Source organism: Aethalodelphis obliquidens, unplaced genomic scaffold, assembly GCF_003676395.1.
Source record: "Aethalodelphis obliquidens isolate GAN/ISIS:26980383/991018 unplaced genomic scaffold, ASM367639v1 scaffold30, whole genome shotgun sequence".
Classification (NCBI taxonomy): domain Eukaryota; kingdom Metazoa; phylum Chordata; class Mammalia; order Artiodactyla; family Delphinidae; genus Aethalodelphis; species Aethalodelphis obliquidens.
This window is the reverse complement of record NW_020837974.1, coordinates 15,315,763-15,329,076: the sequence shown is the minus strand read 5'-3', so window position 1 is coordinate 15,329,076 and position 13,314 is coordinate 15,315,763. Positions and strand designations below refer to the sequence as shown.

The 13,314-nt window shown below is 53.5% G+C and overlaps 2 protein-coding genes across 3 annotated transcripts; both read right to left on the bottom strand.

Annotated features, from left to right (window-relative positions):
• Positions 1 to 59: 59 nt before the first annotated feature.
• On the bottom strand, positions 60 to 6,140 carry PRSS53 (serine protease 53). Its single transcript, XM_027126324.1, has 10 exons — positions 5,209 to 6,140; positions 4,233 to 4,253; positions 3,965 to 4,127; positions 3,375 to 3,637; positions 3,077 to 3,231; positions 2,713 to 2,932; positions 1,770 to 1,920; positions 1,441 to 1,685; positions 1,209 to 1,354; positions 60 to 978 (listed from the first exon to the last, which is right to left on the bottom strand). Exons 1-10 carry the CDS (start codon positions 5,264 to 5,266, stop codon positions 661 to 663), a joined length of 1,740 nt encoding a protein of 579 aa, XP_026982125.1. The 5' UTR covers positions 5,267 to 6,140; the 3' UTR covers positions 60 to 660.
• A 1,028-nt stretch (positions 6,141 to 7,168) lies between these two features.
• On the bottom strand, positions 7,169 to 9,398 carry VKORC1 (vitamin K epoxide reductase complex subunit 1). 2 transcript variants are annotated; one of them, XM_027126325.1, is made up of 3 exons: positions 9,058 to 9,372; positions 8,116 to 8,225; positions 7,169 to 7,637 (listed from the first exon to the last, which is right to left on the bottom strand). In XM_027126325.1, exons 1-3 carry the CDS (start codon positions 9,228 to 9,230, stop codon positions 7,429 to 7,431), a joined length of 492 nt encoding a protein of 163 aa, XP_026982126.1. In that variant the 5' UTR covers positions 9,231 to 9,372; the 3' UTR covers positions 7,169 to 7,428. The 2 variants fall into 2 exon arrangements, with proteins under 2 accessions (XP_026982126.1, XP_026982127.1); XM_027126326.1 differs by lacking the exon at positions 8,116 to 8,225 and having other exon boundaries at positions 7,171 to 7,637; positions 9,058 to 9,398.
• Between the last annotated feature and the right edge of the window lie 3,916 nt (positions 9,399 to 13,314).

The following is a 13,314-nucleotide window of genomic DNA, read 5'->3' as shown; positions in this document are numbered from 1 at the left end:
GAATGTTGCCTGTGGAAGAGGGGAGCCCTTTACTACAATTTGTAATTTATTTTCTAAAGTCTATTTTGTAACAATTTATTTAAGTTTAAAAAAACAGGAAAATTGCTCCCCCCAAAAAAAGAAATTTTCAAAGTACATGGCTGGTGTGGTTGTATCTTGAGGGGATGATGAATAGGGAAAGCTGGGGACGCCTGCGTTGGACCGCAGAGCTGGACGTGGAGGGGGCATCCACAGGGGAGGTCTCCCTGTGCTGCAGAGGGGAGCGGGGGCAGCTGTCGGTCGGGGCAGGCTCCTTCCCAGAGCCCATTGCGCTGTCGGGCCTGCCCCAGTGGGGGACAGGGTCGGGGGGGATGGCAGAGGGGCAGGGGCAGTGACGCAGGAATTGCCTCACTGTGACCGCAGCATCCCACAGCCACCTGTCAACAGCCGGCTGGCTGGCCTGTCAGGGAGAGGAAGGAGGATGGGGCTGGCCTCGTCCTCACAGCTTCCCTCCCTTCCTCCCTTAGAGGAAGAGGAAGGAGGCGCTCCTCAGCCCCCATGACAGATGAGAAAAGTGAGGTCCGAAGAGGCTGAGAGGCGTGCTCTCCCAGGCAAACAATGACAAGAGCCAGAATTTGAATCCAGATGGGTCCGTCCACTGCTCCACTCCACCCAGGGCAGCTAGAGGTGGGTCAGGCCAGACCCTGCCCTGCCCTGCCCCAGGTCGAGAGAGAAGGTGTCTGCGGAGGCAGTGTTGGCACGAGGGCCCAGGGCCACGTACTCTTCGTTAGCCGGGCAGCTTTCAGGCTCGGCCTCTGGCCCTGGCTCCTCAGCGAAGTAGACCCGCCATTCCAGACTGCTGACCCAGTTCTCATAGGTGGGGAGCATTGTAAAGATGGCAGGCCTTGCCGGGCCTTCGCAGGCGTCTCCGAAGCTGTGCAGCCCAGCCAGGAACCATGTGCCCCTCACTTCCTGCACCAGCGGTGCCCCCGACAGGCCCTGTCAGGGGTCAAGGGACACTGGTGACTTCCTCCCCTCCCGAGGCAGCTTCACGGGGCAGAGGGGGCTGAGGCCGGGGCTGGGGGCCTGGCTCTTTGGGAGCCAGTTGGCAGAAGGGCTGAGTTTCGGTGAGAGGTCTGAGGCCAAGCCTGGCAGAAGGTCTGTTCATGAGCGGCAGCGCGAGGGGTGCGAGGGGTCCGTGGGGTGAGGACAGGGGGAGTGGGGCTCACCTCACAGCTGGGCGGCTCACCCACAGCACTGGTGCACATCGTCCGTGGCAGAATGGGGGTGCTGTCGCTCCCAAGGGCTGTGTGCAGGCGGCTACAGGCCCTGGACCCCAGGAGGGTCACAGGCACTGTCTGAGGGGAGCTGGTGCCTGCAGGGTGACAGAGAAGACCCAGCTGCTGCCTCGGCCTCTAGGCTAGATGCACAGCTGCTGGTGGCCCTGTCCTACCTACATACCTTCTCCTTGGTGGGCTAGCCCCAGGACCCAGCCGTGTTCCCCATCCGGCAGGTGGTGGTCCGCGTAGGGCAGGCAGAGGGGCCGCAGGCTGGAGCCCAGTGTTACGGGCTGGGCCAGCAGCAGGAGGGCCACGTCATAGCCCCCCTCTGGGTGGCTATACATCCCATGCAGGGTGACTTTCTTCAGGCCCCGCTCCTCTGGTCCGGCCCCCAGGCCTACAGTCCATTCCTCTGGGGTCTGGCGCCTGTGCAGGGACAGCATTGACAGCACTGGGTGGCACGGCTGCCAGCAAGGGTGGGGGCACAAAGGCAAGGGAGACGGGACTCACCCAATGAAGCAGTGGGCAGCAGTCAGCACCACCTCCTCGGACACCAGGGCTCCGCCACAGGCCAGCTTCCCTCGGTGCTTCAGCCTGGCGTCCCAGGGCCGTGGGGAGGGAGCTTCTGCCTGGGGCCCGTCTCTCCTCAAGGATCCACAGGCTGAAACAGACGGATTACATCATCTGCCTTCCTGCTAAGTGCTCACTGCATGCCAGGCCCCGTGCTAACCGCTTCCCATGTGCTATCAACCATCTTCACAATATCCTTTTAAGTTGAATCTTGCTTGCCCTAATTACCGAAGGTAACCAAAGTTCCAGAGGGGTTACGTGACTTTCTAGCTCAGTAACCACAGGCAAATAGCCAACCTGAGATTCAAAATCCAGGGCCTAAGCTTTTAACTCTGATGGTCCAGGATCATGGGAGTGGCCTGCTCATCATTCCGTACCCCGCCTGTCTGCACCCTTCTAGGCTTGGAGTGGCCCCAGAACTCCTGGCTCACCGGTGCTTCTCTTAACATCAAGATAGAGCTTCCGCCTCAGGAATTATTTTGCATGCAGTTTGCATGTTAGTCACTTACTGCCAGAATTAATGCCCCACTGAGCGGGAGCCCTGCCCTCTCCAATCTCATGGAGTTCCTGCTCGGAAACTTGCAGCCTACCCCAAAACCTTCAGCCAGATCCCAGAAATTCCTCATCTTACCTAAACCCCAAATTCATAAAGTTCCAAAGCGTCTATGCCTCTTAGCCGTAAATGGAGCTGTTCCCATCCTGGGGGCTGAAAGGGGCCTTGTAAGCCCCCTCATTAGCCCCTGGCAGCGTGTGGATACCCTGTATCAGTTTTCTATTCTGAGCTGAAATTTGTTCCACTGTGGCTTCCACCTGCTGCCCAGAAGTCATGCAGCCCTGAGGGGAGGTCCCCCCACGTCCCGCTCCTGACACTCGCTGTTCATACCTACACAGCTGTCCTCATCACTGATCTCTGGGGTCTCAGCGTCCTGGGCTACAAAGGCTGCCCCCTGAGCTTGAGCCTGGAGCCAGGAGCTGTGAGCAGTCACGTCGGTCAGCAGCACAGGAGTGTCTTCCTGGGCACAGTCTGTTGCAAAACTGATGATCCCAGCTTGAACCCAGTGTCCGTCAGGTTCGCGGCACAGCACGGGGCCCCCGGAATCTCCCTGGAGCCAAGCAGTGTTGTCAAGGACAGACACCTGAGCCCCAGCCCTGGGCGGACACCCTCTACGTGTGTTCCTTCCCACCAGTCCCTGTGGATTGAGTGCCCAGCCCCCTCCTGTTCCCTTCCCTTGTCCTCCCCCTCAGACCTGACAGGGGCCCTGCACCCCGGGCTGGGGACCTCCACACAGCATCTCAGGCCGGGCCGGGCTGGCCAGCAGCCGCTGGTGCAGGCGGTTGTAGAGACAGTTACACGTGGGGCGGCTGATCAGACGCAGGTGTATATTCCGTAGGGCCCTGGGAACTGGTGAAAGAGAGGGGGTTGGGGCTGGAGTCTGGGCTCGGAGGAGCAAGGGAGACCGGGAACGTGGACAGTTGGCAGCTGAGGCTGTGTGACCTTGGGCAAGCAGAGTGCCCCTCTGGGCTCCAGCCTGGGTCAGCACTTACCGTCATTGTCCTGATCCCAGCCAGTGGCCCAGCAGTAGGTCCCAAAGGGGAAGCGATGGGCAGGTTGAGGCAAGCAGAGGGGTGTGTGGGCCACGGGGTGGGCGAGCCGTAGCAGGGCCAGGTCCGAGCCCTGGCTGTAGTGCTTATAGTCCCTGGGCAGCTGCACAGCCGTCACCCCCACCTCCTCAGCTCCTGGGCTCAGCCCCTCGTGCTTCAGAGAACCCAGGACAACTGACCAGGAGTGCAGTTCCGTGACTGTCGCCCTGGAAGTGGGGGGGACAAGACCCAGGCACTGAGTGCAACGGGGGATGGTGACACCATGGGAGACAGCACAAAGTGGGTGAAAGATGGACAGAAAACCTGTGGCTTTAAGCAAAGTCCATCCTTCTCCCAACTCAGATGTCTCATTTGTAAGGCTTCTACCATGAAGGGCTGTGAAGATTAACTTGATAGTATGTACCCGGCACATGGCATATTTTTAATAAATGGTACTTTGTTACTCTAGGGGCAGGGCTCAGTCTTGAGGGGCTTGGGGACAAATCATTCACCCCCAAAGCCAGAAACCCTGTTTGACCACAGCCGTGACTCACTTTTCTAAGCAGTGGGCCGCAGTGAGGACCCAGCTGTCCGCCACCAGGGACCCGCTGCAGATGTGGGCCCCCTGCCTCCTCACACTGGCCTGCCACGGCCACTCGCCAGGAACAGTGTTGCCCTCCTGAGGTGTGGAGGGGCCAGGGCCACGCTGCCCACATGCTGTGGAGAGGCGGGGGTCAGGGTGACAGCAGGCCCCTGTCCTGCCCTCACCCCCGGCCCGACCCAGACCCAAGTAAGGCCCAGGCCCCACGGCCCCAGACTTACCATGCTGAGCTGCTTGAAGACCTGGGAAGAGAGAGACACAGGTGAGCCTTGGGGCAGGGAGCCTTACCTGCCCGGCCCAGCCTTGGTGGAGGGGGCAGGTTTGGGGGGATTGGTGTGGGCTGCTGCTATGACTCTGTGGCGACCTCACCGGCCCCTCCCAGAATTAAAATATTTATATGAGGTCGAGAAACAGCTTGTATTGGAAGCTATTCAGAGTGTACACTCAGTCATTAATTCTTCTGTCTCAGCCGTGCTCAGCACTCCTGGGCCTGAGCGGCAGGGCCTGGGGTTCAGCTTGGGACCAGGCCAAGCCTCCTCCAGGCCGCAGGACCCCCAACTCCTGCCCCAACTGCTGAGTCAGAGAGGCGGCCTGTGCATGTGAAGAGCATTAGCTTAATTGTGCCCTGCGCTGCAGAGACCTAAGAGGAATAATTAGAGGCCTGTGTCATGTCCAAGTTGGGGAGGGCATCAAGAGATCGAGACTCACCCCGCCCCTGTTCTGACAACTCGGGCTCCACCATCTTTCCGGAAACCACCAGAGACTCTACCAAAGGGTCCCCTGCCCTGCCTCTTCCCCATCACAGGCACACACAAACACACCCATTGAACATCTGCTCCAGGAGAACCGGAACGTATGTAAAGGCGGGGAGACTGAGGCCACAGAACCCCAGAACTTGCCTAAGGTCATTCTGGAAGTAGAGAGGCAGATGGGGCCACAGGGCGCACACACAGGCATAATGACAGTTCCTGCAGACACACACTATAATCCAGCCCAAGGAAATCATACCCATTTGGACACAGGTGGCCACATACCCCTCCCCAACACACACAGCCAGACACGGTTACGTTGCCACAGGCTGACTGCGGCCTCCCGGGCAGGCACTCTCTCACACACCAAGCTGCAGGGGGCTACTAGGGTAGAGGACAGCCCCCGAACCCCACCATACCGCCTCCCCGGCAAACACGGGTGACTCACCCTCTATAAGAACCACGGCTCCCAGGATGAGCAGCCTCGGTCCCCAGCTCCCCTTCATGCTGCTCCAAGCCACTCTGCCGCCTGTGCTCTGGTTCTCCGAGAAGCCACCTGGATCTCCCTAGCTCCACCCCCAACTTGCTAGGAGTCGGGAGTCATTGCTTTTCCTGGGCTGGAAGGGAGCCAGCAGTTTCCAGCTCTGGGGCTGTGGCTGTGTGACCCTGGGCTGTTCACCGCCTCTCCCTGGGCCTCAGCCTTGGCCACACTGCCTGGGTTCAAATCCCAGTTCCCCCTAACACTTGAGTGACCTTGGACAGTTAGCCCGTTTGTGCCTTGACTGAAAAACTCCAAACTGTTGAGTGTAAAAGTGCTTAGACCGAAGCCTAGCAGAGTAAACTTGCTCCCAAGCGTGGGAGCTGTCCTACTGGAACAGGTGAATGGCATGGTGGGCAGGCCTTCCCCAGTTCTCACTCTTCATTTCAGCTTCCCTCCCAGGCCTGGGTCCAAAGGGGTTTCATTTATCTTCTCCTAGTTTGATTCAGAGGCAGGGTGTACAGGGCTAGGTGTCAAGGGGCCAGGCTGTCTGCTTCTTGCTGGCTACGAGACTAGCAAATCTCAATGCCTCTCTGCTACCTTCCCGGGAAACAGGGTCACATGGTGCCCACCTTCCTAACAGGTGTTGGAAGACTCAATTAGGAGGGAGGAACACTCAGGATGCATCCTTTTCCTCTTCCTGACTTCTAACTCAGAACAGACCAGACTGTTCAGGGACCCTGACCCCAACCCAGAGGCAGCTGTGGCTCCGGTTAAGAACATAGACACCAGAGCCATATGGCCCTGGTGAATTCAAGTCCTGAGGGCTCCCTAACCCCCTCCCCCAAACTAGCTGTGTGATCTTGGGCAAATTACTTAGCCTCTCTCTCTGAACCTCAATCTCCTCATCAAGATATACAGTCAGCCCTCTGTATCCACAGGTTCCGCATCTGCAGATTCAACCAACTGCAGATCCAAAAAAAAAAAAGAAAAAAAATCCAGAAAGTTCCAAAAAACAAAACTTGAGTTTACTGCTTACCAACAACTAGCTACCTAGCATTCACATTGTATTTACAACTATTTACATTGTATTAAATATTATAAGTAACCTAGAGATGACTTAAAAGTATATCTTAAAGTATACGGGAGGGTGTGTGTAGGTTATATGCAAATACTACGCCATTTTATTTAATTAATTAATTTTTTTTTTTGGCTGCACTGCGCAGCTTGCAGTGGGATCTTAGTTCCCCTGCCAAGAATTGAACCCGGGCCCACGGCAGTGAAAGTTCCAAGTCCTAACCACTGAACGGCCAGGGAATTCCCTATGCCCTTTTATATAAAGGACTTGAGCATTCTCGGATTTTGGTTTGGGGGTGGGTAGGTGAGTCTTGGAACCAATCTCCTGTGGATACCAAGGGATGACTGTAAGAATAATACCTACCTCATACAATTGATATAAGGATTAAGAGTTGACATGTCAGGGTCTTAAACAGTGAGTCACATGTGGATAAGTGCTTAGTACATACTGGGAAAAACAAAACAAAAACACAACCTGTACCTGGCCCTCCAGGGCTGCCAAGACTGGCTTGGGGTGGTAGATAAGGCAGCTGGAGGGGTTAGGTTAGACTACAGGAAGAACTTCCCAGCAAGCCTGCATAGAACCAGAAAGGCAGATCTCACATGCTTGGCTGTCCCAGAAGACAAGGCCTGGCTTCTGTGGGTAGGAGGGACATGCTGCCAGCCCATTTCCTGGGAGTGGGGGCTGATGGCACCCCAGGTCTTGCTGACTCCACATACTGGAGAAGGGACTAACTACCCTTCCCAGCAGGCCCTCCACTCTCGTTCTGACTCACATCTTCCCCTCCCAGAGGAGGAAAGACTGGGAAAGCCCCAACACTAAGGTCCCTGGCAGACAGATGGCTCAGACTTGGCTAATTTATTTAAGGAATTTTATTGCTCTGAACCATCCCTCCTTGGGCAATAGCAGGAACTTTGGAAACCAGTCTTTGGGGACAGAGGCAGAGGCACTAAGGTGAAGGAAACAGTGTGGCATGTTTGGTCCATTGTCCTGTGTGGGAGTATGGCAGGGGCAGGTTGCAGACTCTTCTAAGGATCCAGACGTAGCCTCCTTGGGCAAAGATCACAAGCCAAAGCAGAGCAGATGAGGTCAGCCTGGCTTGGGGTGAGGGCTCAGTGCCCCTTGACCTTGCCCTGGGGTTCCTGGACCTCCCGGAAGCTCAGCACCATCAGGCCCACATTGATGGCATAGGTGGTGATGCAAACAATGCAGAAATCATAGAGCACAAAGAACAGGATCCAGGCCAGGTAGACAGAACCAGCTAGAGACACCAGGGAACTCAACACCAGCAGGACAGATGCCCAGCGGCCCTGTAGGCAACCTGCAAGGCAGAAAAGGGTCAGGCATGGGCTTCAGGCATGGGCTTCAGGACTAGCTACCTCTAGAACACGCCATGACTCCATGGTGCCACCCAGATGGCAGGGGCTACTGGGGAAGAGTCTCTAAAATGAGAGGCTCTGACAGGCTCCGCCAAGGCCTTGGTTCTCCTAACTGTTCAATGATCCCTGGGACCCAAATAGTGAATTTTCCTGCTGAGCTCTACATGAGATGAAAGATAAGCAACCCTTGGTTTTCCCCCAGAAAGGAACTTCTGAGTCTTTTCCAGAAAACTGGGCTCCTATGAAGTCTCTAAGGGCCCTTCTGGCTCTGACAGTAAAGACTCCTTTAGCTTCCCACCTCCCAGGTGCTCAGTGATGAGCAGTTGGCCATCAGATGTCTGGGTCACCAAGATTGCAAGGGATGGGGCTGGGGTGGCCAAGACAGGAAGGGGCCTGTCATGAGAGCGTAGGGCCGCTCACCTAACAACAACTGTAGTGTGTAGAAGATGCAACCGAATATGCTGTTGGATTGATTGAGGACGCTGTCCTTGCCCAGCACGTGTTCCACCAGTCCGAAGCCCCGGCCCCACCTGGTGCAGGGGAGGGCCCAGGTTAGGAGTGTCAACTGAGTGCCATGGGCCTTATCCTGGGAGGGTTATTTCCAAGAAGCCATCTGGGCTGTCCTTCCCCTTCTAGCCCTTCCCCCAACCCCCACATGAGTCCAAGGGTCAATGGCCTCCAGGAACAGCCTTTCTTTGGCCAGGACAGGATTCCATGTCACTGCCCCTATCCTCCCCCATCCCCAGGTCACACCAGGCCATGGCTCCCCGATAGGTCCCCTTTTCATCCTAGACCTTCAATAAGTCTTAACATGGCAAGGTGAGTATAACCCTTCACCTTGCTTTACAGAGTTACCAGAGACTGGGAAACCAGGGCAGAATCTTTCTGCCCTGGATCCCTAAATCTCCAGCGCCCTGGCCACCCTCTCCCCTATTCTGTTTCAGGTCATCCCACTAACCTAGACCCTCAAGCATAGCCAGATCTGGCCACCTTGTCCCCAGGCAAAGCCATCCTTAAGACCATAATCAAAATAAATTAAAAAGACCATAATCAGTCCCTACACTCGACCCCACCTCCCCGTCCTGCCCGGTCACTTATTCCTTGTCATCAGGATTCACGTGCACTCTCCCTCGAATAACCCCAGTCCCCAGCACTATCTGACCCCTCTACTCCACCACACTCCTGTCTCGTACACACCCGTCTCGCCAGGCAACGTCCCCTTCAGCAGTCCGGCTTCGTGCATCCGCTCCCCGGGCACCCCAATCCCAGATTCATCTGGCAACCTGGTCGCCATGCACACCTGGTCCCCATGCACCGCTCCTACGAGCAGCGGGTCCCCCAAGGCTTCACTCGCGCACGCACCTGGAGGAGAAGACGCGCGAACAGCTGATGGCGGTGCCCACGTCGCAGAGCGCGCGGTAATCCCGGTCCCGGGCGCGCGCCGCCTTCACGTGCAGCGCGTAGAGAGAGAGTCCTAAGCCCGCGAGGCAGAGCGCGAGCCGCGCCCACCCAGGGCTCCGCCAAGTATTGCCCATGTCTTCTGGTATCGCCGGAGGCGCCAGCCGGAAGGGAACCAGCCACGGAGCAGGGGCGGGGCCGGATTTGGCCACGCCTCTCTCCCGCCCGTCTGGCTGGGTGACTGGTCTGTTGGTCTCACACTCCCTGATCCAATTGGCTGTTCCCAGGATTTGGCAGAAGTGCTGCCTGGGTACGAAAACTGCTGAGGAATGCTGGGACTAGAAAACCGGATTAAGGGACGTGGGTACCTACTGATTTGACGGCCTGCCAGGCATGATGGGAATTGTAGTCGGGGTGGCCGCAATGCCTCAAGGGTAATGGAGTCTCCGGAGTTTTAAAAATTTTATTAATCGGGCTAACAGTATATAGAGTTTACTCTCGCCCAAGCCCTGCTCTAACTTTGGAATATCCATGAACTAGAAACCAGAGGATCGGAGAATCCAGCGAATACTGCGATCCGATCAAGAACCACGCGTTTTCCCTGAAATTACTATCTCAGACATTATTAGGACTATAACCTCCAATCCGCCTAGTTTGCCCAGCCATTCCCTCCTGCTGCACCAGCGCCTCCTGCTGGCCGATCTCTCTCTCTCCGTCTCTCCCCCACACGCCCAGCTCCATCACCTCCGCCATACCCTTGACAGTACCCTAACCTTTGTTCTATTGTGGCGCCACCTGGCGAAACCTGAGCCCAGATCAACCCAACAGTCCCTCCTTTCCAAGCCTTTGGTGGGCTAACTGAGCTCCCCACTTCACAGACATAGCAACTATTGATGACCCCTCTCACCTATACTTCCCCTTCCTTCCCATTTGCATTGAAACTTTTCCCCATTTTAGAAGTTGCAACAAATATCCCTTTACAATCAAGTTTTTTGGAAGATTTTACACTCCCAGTCTTTACTTCCTCACCTCTTCCTTGCTGCCCAGCACACCATAAACTAGCTCCTGCCCCCAATACTCCCCTGAAAACTTACGGCTAGTGTCACCAGGATGCTAAATTCAATGCATATTTTTCAGTTCTTATCATGCTTGGCCTCCCAGCAGTATTAATCACTGTTGGGCACTCCTTCCTGGGAACTCTTGTCTTCCTCTGGCTTCTGTGATATTTCACTCTCCTGATGGCCCCCTTCCTTCTCTGGCTGCTCCTTCTCAGGCCCATTCCTTTTCTTCCAGACAATGTGGCCAGTGGAATAATGGCTCCTAAAGATGTCGGTGTCCTAATTCCTGGGACCTGTGAACATGTTAGTTTACGTAGCAAATGGGAATTAAAGGTTGCAGATGGAATTAAGGCTACTAATCTGCTGATTTTAAAACAGATTATCCTATGGATCCAATGTAATCACAAGGGTCCTTAAAAGTGAAAAAGGGCAGCAGAAGAAGAGATTCAGAGGAAGGTGTGACTATAGAAGAAAATCACAAAGAGATGCAGTGTTGCTGGCTTTGAAGATGGAGAAAGGGTGTCATGAGCTAAGGAATGTGGGTGGCCTGTAGTAGCAAGAAAAGTTGAAGAAATGGATTCTCCCCTAGGGCCTCCAGAGAGAAATTTTTTTTTTTTTGGCCCAGCCATGTGGCTTGCAGGATCTTAGTTCCCTGACTAGGGATCGAACCTGCAACCCCTGCATTTGAAGGGTGGAGTCTTAACCACTGGACCACCAGGGAAGTCAAAATTCATGTTGTTTTGAGTCACTAAGTTTGTGGTAGTTTGTTATAGAAACAATAGGAAACTAATACAGAGGACTAAGACTTAGACCAGTTTCTCACTTCTTTCCACAGTTTTCTGGAGTGTTTCTATATCCATGACTGACTTCCCCCTGAATGAGTCATCTAAGAGGGAGCAAGGTGGAAACCACAGTATCTTTATGACTTAGCCTTGAAAGTCTCATATTGTCATTTATCCTATTCTGTCAGGTCAGCCCTGTTCAATGTGGGAAGAGACTACAGAGGGATATAAATACCGGGAGGTGGGAATCATCGAGGATTCACACAAATCACCACAAAAATAATGACTTAAGAGAAAAACAATCATTTTATTTTCTCTCAGTTTTTAGGGGTTAGGCATTCAGTACGAGAATTTTGGCTGGGTAGTTCTGGCTCACATAACTGTGGTCAGATGCTGGCTAACGCTGGAACGATGGGAGGCTGATAACCTGGCCTCTCTCTCTCTTCTTGCAGTCTCAGGGGCTATTCGTGAATCCCTGTAGCCTCTCCGTAGGCACTAGTTTGGGCTTCCTCACGGCATGGCAGACTGCAGGCTACAATAGCCAGTTTCCAAAGTGGTCTTCAATGATTTCCACCTCCTGGGATTCATAACATTGTGTAGTTTCTTCCCACACGAAATAGGGCTGATCTGACCCAGTAGGATAATACAGAAATGATGGTTTGTGACTTTGGCGGCTAAGTCATTAGGATATTGTGGCTTCCATTTTGCTCTCTCTTAGATCACTAACTCTGGTTGCCATGTTATGAGGACACTCAAGCAGCCCTAAGGAGAGGTCCACTTAGTGAGAAACTGAGGCTTCCTGTCAACAACCAGCACTAACTTGCTAGGCATGTGAGAGAGCCACCCTGGAAGTGGATTCTCTAGCATCAGTCAAGACTTCATGTGACTGTAGTTTTAGGCAACATTTTTTTTTTTTTTTGGCAGCACCGTGCAGCTTATGGGATTTTAGTTCCTTGACTAGGGATTGAACCCAGGCCCTTGCAGTGAAAGCGAAGAGTCCGAACCACTGGACCATCGGGCAACATCTTGACTGCAACCTCATAAGCAACCCTGAACCAGAACCACCAGCTCAGCTGCTCCCAAATTCCTGACCCAAAGAAACTGTGTGCGATAATAAACGTTTATTGTTTTGAGCTGCTATATTTTGAGGGTAATTTGTCACACAACAATGGACAATTAATACAGGGCAATCAGACTGCTTATGTGGTAACTCAGGACTCCAGTAAAAGTTCTCCAGGGAGCCAAGTGGAAGCTGCATCATCTTTTATGATCTAGCTTCATAAGTCATCATATAGTATCCCTTCCACTGTAATCACAAATTTGCTTAGCTCTAATGGGAAGGAACACAGAACTTCACCTCTTGATATGAGAAGTGTCAAAGTCACATTCTAAGAAATTCATGTGGGCATGTGGGGTGGGGCATCTTTGGGAAACACAAACCGCCACATGAGGCAACATTGTTTCCACTGATGTCTTCCCTTACTCCTTCCAGGTCACAGCTTCTGAACTCTGACCTGAGCCCAGATCTCTTTCCTGGGCTCCACACCCCAGAGCAGAAACACTTCTTGGACATCACCATATGTACGTCTCACAGGCCAATCAGATGCAATGCAATGCACCCCAAACTGAGCTTCTTACCTTCCCCAAACCTGGCCCTTCTCTGGGGTTCCCATTTTAACCATGGCCCCCCCCCCCCAATCCACCCAAGCCACTCCTCCTGGACCACTCCCTCATTCCCTATAATCTATGCAGACCTCTACCTTGACCCAAACCATCATCACCTCCCACCTAGATAAATGCAGTAGCCTCATCTTTGGTCTCTCAGATATATTTATCTCTTACCCTAAGATACATTCTCCATACAGCAGTCAAAGTACCTCTTTATCAAAAATTAAAAGATGTAGTTTTGTCACTCTGCCTTTCAATAGCTCAAGAAGAAAGCCCAATATTTCTTCCATTTATTTAATAAATGTTTATTGATCACCTGTTATGTGCCAGGGACTGTGTTAGGGGCACAGGATAAATCAGTATAGCAGACAAATATTCATACTGTGGGCTTACATTTTAGGAAAAAAACTGAGCAATTACTATGATAAATACATAAGTATATAGTATGCTGTCAGTGATACATGCTACGGATAAAATAAAGAGTAAAGCAGAAGGAATTCCCTGGCTGTCCAGTGGTTAGGACTTGGCGCTTTCACTGCCTGGGGCCAGGGTTCAATCCCAGGGAACTAAGAGCCCAAAAGCCACACAGCGCGCGCGGCCAAGTAAACAAATAAATAAATAAGAGTAAAGCAGTGTGAGGGGAATGGGGGTGGTTGCAATTTTAAATAGGGTGATCAGGTTGGGCTTCATTCAGCTGACATTTGGGCAAAAGC

What these genes read in the sequence shown, in the direction of transcription:
- PRSS53 (XM_027126324.1), bottom strand. Translation starts at nt 5,266, where the DNA reads ATGAAGGGGAGCTGGGGACCGAGGCTGCTCATCCTGGGAGCCGTGGTT. An exon ending in TCTTCAAGCAGCTCAGCATG is followed by an intron (nt 4,128 to 4,232) that starts GTAAGTCTGGGG and finishes GCCTCTCCACAG; the next exon opens with CATGTGGGCAGCGTGGCCCT. An exon ending in GCTAGCCCACCAAGGAGAAG is followed by an intron (nt 1,355 to 1,440) that starts GTATGTAGGTAG and finishes GTCACCCTGCAG; the next exon opens with GCACCAGCTCCCCTCAGACA.
- VKORC1 (XM_027126325.1), bottom strand. Translation starts at nt 9,230, where the DNA reads ATGGGCAATACTTGGCGGAGCCCTGGGTGGGCGCGGCTCGCGCTCTGC. An exon ending in TCGCGCGTCTTCTCCTCCAG is followed by an intron (nt 8,226 to 9,057) that starts GTGCGTGCGCGA and finishes CCCCTGCACCAG; the next exon opens with GTGGGGCCGGGGCTTCGGAC. An exon ending in CACACTACAGTTGTTGTTAG is followed by an intron (nt 7,638 to 8,115) that starts GTGAGCGGCCCT and finishes TCTGCCTTGCAG; the next exon opens with GTTGCCTACAGGGCCGCTGG.